Source organism: Condylura cristata, unplaced genomic scaffold, assembly GCF_000260355.1.
Source record: "Condylura cristata isolate star-nosed mole 26May11 unplaced genomic scaffold, ConCri1.0 scaffold00002, whole genome shotgun sequence".
In the NCBI taxonomy this organism is placed as follows: domain Eukaryota; kingdom Metazoa; phylum Chordata; class Mammalia; order Eulipotyphla; family Talpidae; genus Condylura; species Condylura cristata.
Genome location: NW_004567103.1, coordinates 85,014,387 through 85,018,763, shown reverse-complemented (window position 1 = coordinate 85,018,763; position 4,377 = coordinate 85,014,387). Strand labels below are relative to the sequence as shown.

The 4,377-nt window shown below is 37.4% G+C and overlaps 1 protein-coding gene across 1 annotated transcript in view; it reads right to left on the bottom strand.

The window, feature by feature from the left end:
• Window positions 1–4,377, bottom strand: part of CNTNAP5 (contactin associated protein-like 5) — an 827,651-nt gene that overhangs the window by 55,327 nt on the left and 767,947 nt on the right. Inside the window, exon 20 of the mRNA XM_012727192.1 lies at window positions 2,540–2,670. Coding sequence (XP_012582646.1) covers window positions 2,540–2,670 — 131 coding nt within the window. The remainder of the gene's footprint in view (window positions 1–2,539; window positions 2,671–4,377) is intronic.

The window sequence follows — 4,377 nt, the reverse complement described above, 5'->3', positions numbered from 1 at the left end:
TTTTTTTTTTTTTAACCAGGGCACTGAAGTTTACCCCATCATCAATATATTTAGAAAACATCTGTGCCTTAAAAAATACTAGTTGAATTACAATTTTCAAATCAACACCTGGAGCTTTTGTTCTTGGCTGCAAGCTCCCAAGTTTTCCTTCCTAAGATCACAAAGCACATAGATGAGAGGGAACAGCAGCTCAAGGCTTGTGGTTTTGAGGAGATCTGTGGGTTCTGGAAACCTGCCTTCCATCTCTAGAAGTTTCTGAATAACACGTAATGATCCACAGAGCCTAGGGGCAGAACTGGGGATGTAAGAAAAGTCTGTTCTGTTTTCACTGAACAGTGTGGTCTAAAGCAGGGAGGAAGAAAGTAAGATCTAGAATAGGGTTGTAGGGTTGGAGTAACAGGGAGGCAAGTATGTTATGGTTCTGAATTACTAGACTTATTTAAATTTAAATGATGACGACGACGATGATGACAATAATAGTAATAATAATAATAAATAATATCTCTGGCACCAGTTCTTTCTTCTTCACTTCTTTGGAAAGAGTATGCACTTAACTGACATGTGCTTGAAATTGACTATTAAGACAATTGTTAGAAATATTTTAGATAAAGAAGAGAAATAATGCTTTCTTCACCAGAGAAAAAGTCATATATACAAATGTACAACAAAATGTGGTTTGGGGACCCACTGTGACCTCAGTCAACATGTTCAAGTAAATCATTATTCCACTTCCTTCCAGCCTCTGATCCATTCTCAACTCAAATTTGTTACAAAGGCTGGCCCCCTTAAATCAAGAAAACATGCTAGAAACATTATTAGTTGTACCATATATTTGCAACTATTTCTAAACTTCACCAAATCACTGAAATTTAACCCTGACTTCTTCCTTCCATACCCTAAAGGGCACCCTATGTTATTTCAAGGGCTGTGGAAATAGCAAGAAGGCCAGACAGGCACAAGTGGAATCACAGAGGGAAGAATAATAAATCAAAGAAGTAGAGGGAAGGGGCAGGGGTGCCAGAACATGGGAATCTTTTGATAGACTACAAAGCATTTTATCTTTCTTCTGAGACAGGAGCCCACTGAATGGGTCTGAACAGACGAGTACCATGACCTGACTAACTTTCAGCGGAGTGACTCTGGCCACTGTGTCCAGAGTCGGATGCAGGAGGCGAAATTAAGAAGCAGCTATCTGTCAATGGATAGACAAGGAGAAGAGGAAGGTGGCTTGGAGCAGGTAGAAACTGTTGATAAACAGATTATTGCTTGTGAAACAAAGAGGTATCAGAAGTGATGCTAAGGTTTAGGGTTAAGCAACTACAAAAATGAAGCAAGCATAAACTGAAGTATAGAAGATTACAGGGGTAAGGTTGGGAAACCACTCTGATACCCAGTTTAAATGTGTTACAGGACCTCCCTGGTGGCCTTAGGATTAAGTCTCAGTGTTATTACTGCTACACCCTGAATTTGGTCTTGACCAGGGAGATATTCCAAATATGACACAACAAACCTCTCTCCTCTTTTGCCTGCTGCTCTCCTTAGTAGTGAATTTCAATGAATCTGAGTGTTTTGCTCCCCACTCTGTCTCTGGTGAATCTTCTCACCCCTACACTCCAGTTCACACATACACACACACATACACACAAACACATACACACAGCCACACAATGTTACATTGAAGATACCTAATAGATACTCAAGTAGACATGTCAATTGGTAGATGGATATATGGATCTGTTATTCATGGAAAAGATTAGAGTTAGAAATACATTTAGGACCATTTTGAAAAAGAAATAATAACAACAACAGTACAGAACAAAAAATAAACAGACAGCTATACGTCAAAGATAATCTACAGTGGAGAGGAGGCAAAGGAATAAACATGAGGATGGGAAGAGCACAAGGGACTATGGTGATGGTGTACAGATGAATTGGTGTTGGAAATCCTATGGGGAATACACCTGAGAGAAGAAAGCAAACATAAGAAAAAAATATGTAAAATTTTTAATTAAAAAATATGAGAAGCATAATAAAGCTGTCTTTGCAATAAAAGAAAAATACATTACGACTGATTCATCACATTTACTAACTTCTTCCAGTTAATAAGTACTGATGCCCAGATGAACCAGTGCTTCTCTCATGCCCCCATATCACCTATACACCTCTCTACCTTTGCCCTTATCAGTGCCTGTGGTTCTCTCATTGTTTGTGCATTTTCCTCATAATACTCCAGTTCATGTTTTACCAAATCTGAGTGGACATCAGAGTCACCTGTTAACCCTATTTTCCTGCAAGACAGTTTTGATTAAGGTGATCTGATAGGGGACCTGAGATTTGCAGTGCTAACTAGTCCCCATTAAGTTTTCTCTCAAGGGAGGAACACACTCTGAGAACTGTTCCCATTCTTCAGGCATTGGGTCAAATGTGCTTCACATCTGTCAGTAGAAATTGACACTGCACATGGGTTGGGGTAGAACTTCAGAAAAGTTCTAGCAATAAACCAAGGTACATTTGCTTGAGGAAGAAGAGAGATAAGTACCTGAATAGTAAGCTCTCTTCCCTCTCGGTTAATCTTTAAGTAGTACATCCTTCTGTTTGCAAAGTTCTCTCCATTGATGGTGAATACATGGGGTTCTTCCTTGCTCAGGTGATAACGAACTTGTAAGCTTCCTTGAAATTAAAAATGTCAGAAGTTAGAATTAAAACCGGGACTCATAAAGTTCATCTTGTCTATACAGTTAACCATTATTATTTTCTAAATATTTTCTAAACATTTCCATCATTTACATTTTTTCATGCTTCCATAAATATTTTTAACAGTTTATTTTTACATCATTTTCTACATTTTTTATTTACATTTTTAAAAGATACTAGAGACTGGGCCCTCCCTGGTGGCGCAGTGGGTTAAAGCATAGCACTAAGAAGCTTAAGCCACTTCCTCATGAGTTCGATCCCCGCCTGCACCGGAGGAGATCCACATGGCGTGGCAGACCTCTCCTGACCCGCCCGCCGCTCCCCTCAGCGGTATACTTCGTAAATCTGCCTGTTCTGCTCCTCTCTCTGGTGAATCCTCTCACCCTCCGCATCTCTGGCCTGTACCCCAGTTCTATATGAATAAATAAATCTTAAAAAAAAAGATATTAGAGACTACAGTATCTTAAACTATAAAAAAAACTGTAACATGTATATATGTTCATATAATCAGAAACCAAAATACTAGTTTGAAAAATTAAAACAACCTCATGTCCATGAAATTGGGTTGTAAAACATTATTAAATTGAAATAAACTCTTTTCCAGTCTCCATTCAATAGCTAACCCTCCTTATAATTTCCTTTCTTTCCTAATCCCCCCTTCATGGAATTGCAGAATATTCAATATGAAATAAGATCACAAAATGATGTCTGGCACATTGGGAACAAAAAGTTTGGATATATGAAGGTGTTGCTCTTCAGTGTCAGTCAACACCAGAGGTTATCTACAGCCCTTTGTGTTTGGTGCTGACCATAACTGATTTACAATAAATAAATATATATTTTGGTGATTGTATTATGTTCATTCCAAAACTATTTACAATAACTAACTTATGGAAACAAGCTAAGTGCCCTAGGAATATTGAGTGAATTAGGAATACAGTGGATTCCCCAACCTCCTTTGTTTTTCAAATGTTGTTTGATGCTCAAAATTGCTTCTGGTCCAGCTAAAAAGTAGAGTCAGGCAGGAAGCCTCTCACCAGGATGAAAGTCTTGGTATGAGGATATCTGCCAAAAACACCAGGTAGATAATATGACCAGATTAGCATAACAAGCTACAACACCTTGATAGGAAGTTATGTATAAACAGGGACTAGAGATAGGATGTTTTGATTAGCAGCAATAAGGAACCCCCCAGGCATTAGGATCATCACTGCTCTCAGCATGTTCCAGACATTTATGGACTCTCCTTTTTTCCACCTTATGATACTGTTCTAGTCTGTTTCATAGGTAGAAAAGGTAGAAAATTCTATTTTCCTGTCTTTTCCTACAAAATGCTTATTGGTTGAGTAAAAACTTCTAAGTTGTTTATTGGAACTGTAAAGAGTTGAGTTTCTTGTTAAAATCAATTAACATAGTAAAAACTACAGAGTAAAAATGCAGCTTCTGTGAGTTAAATTTCAAAGTTTAACATTTCTAATAATAATCTAGGAATAGAAAAACTGCAAAAAATTTTATCTCTTCTCCTTTGATCTCTAAGCATTCTCTATAAAATGTGTTCTGTTGTCTTACAAATGTACTTGACCTCAGTAAGATAAAACAAGAAAAAAGTAAAGCCTAAGGATCATGTCTTAGTAATATAAAGTTAAGAAAATTTTTCTTATCTTAATAAGTTAGTAAAAACTT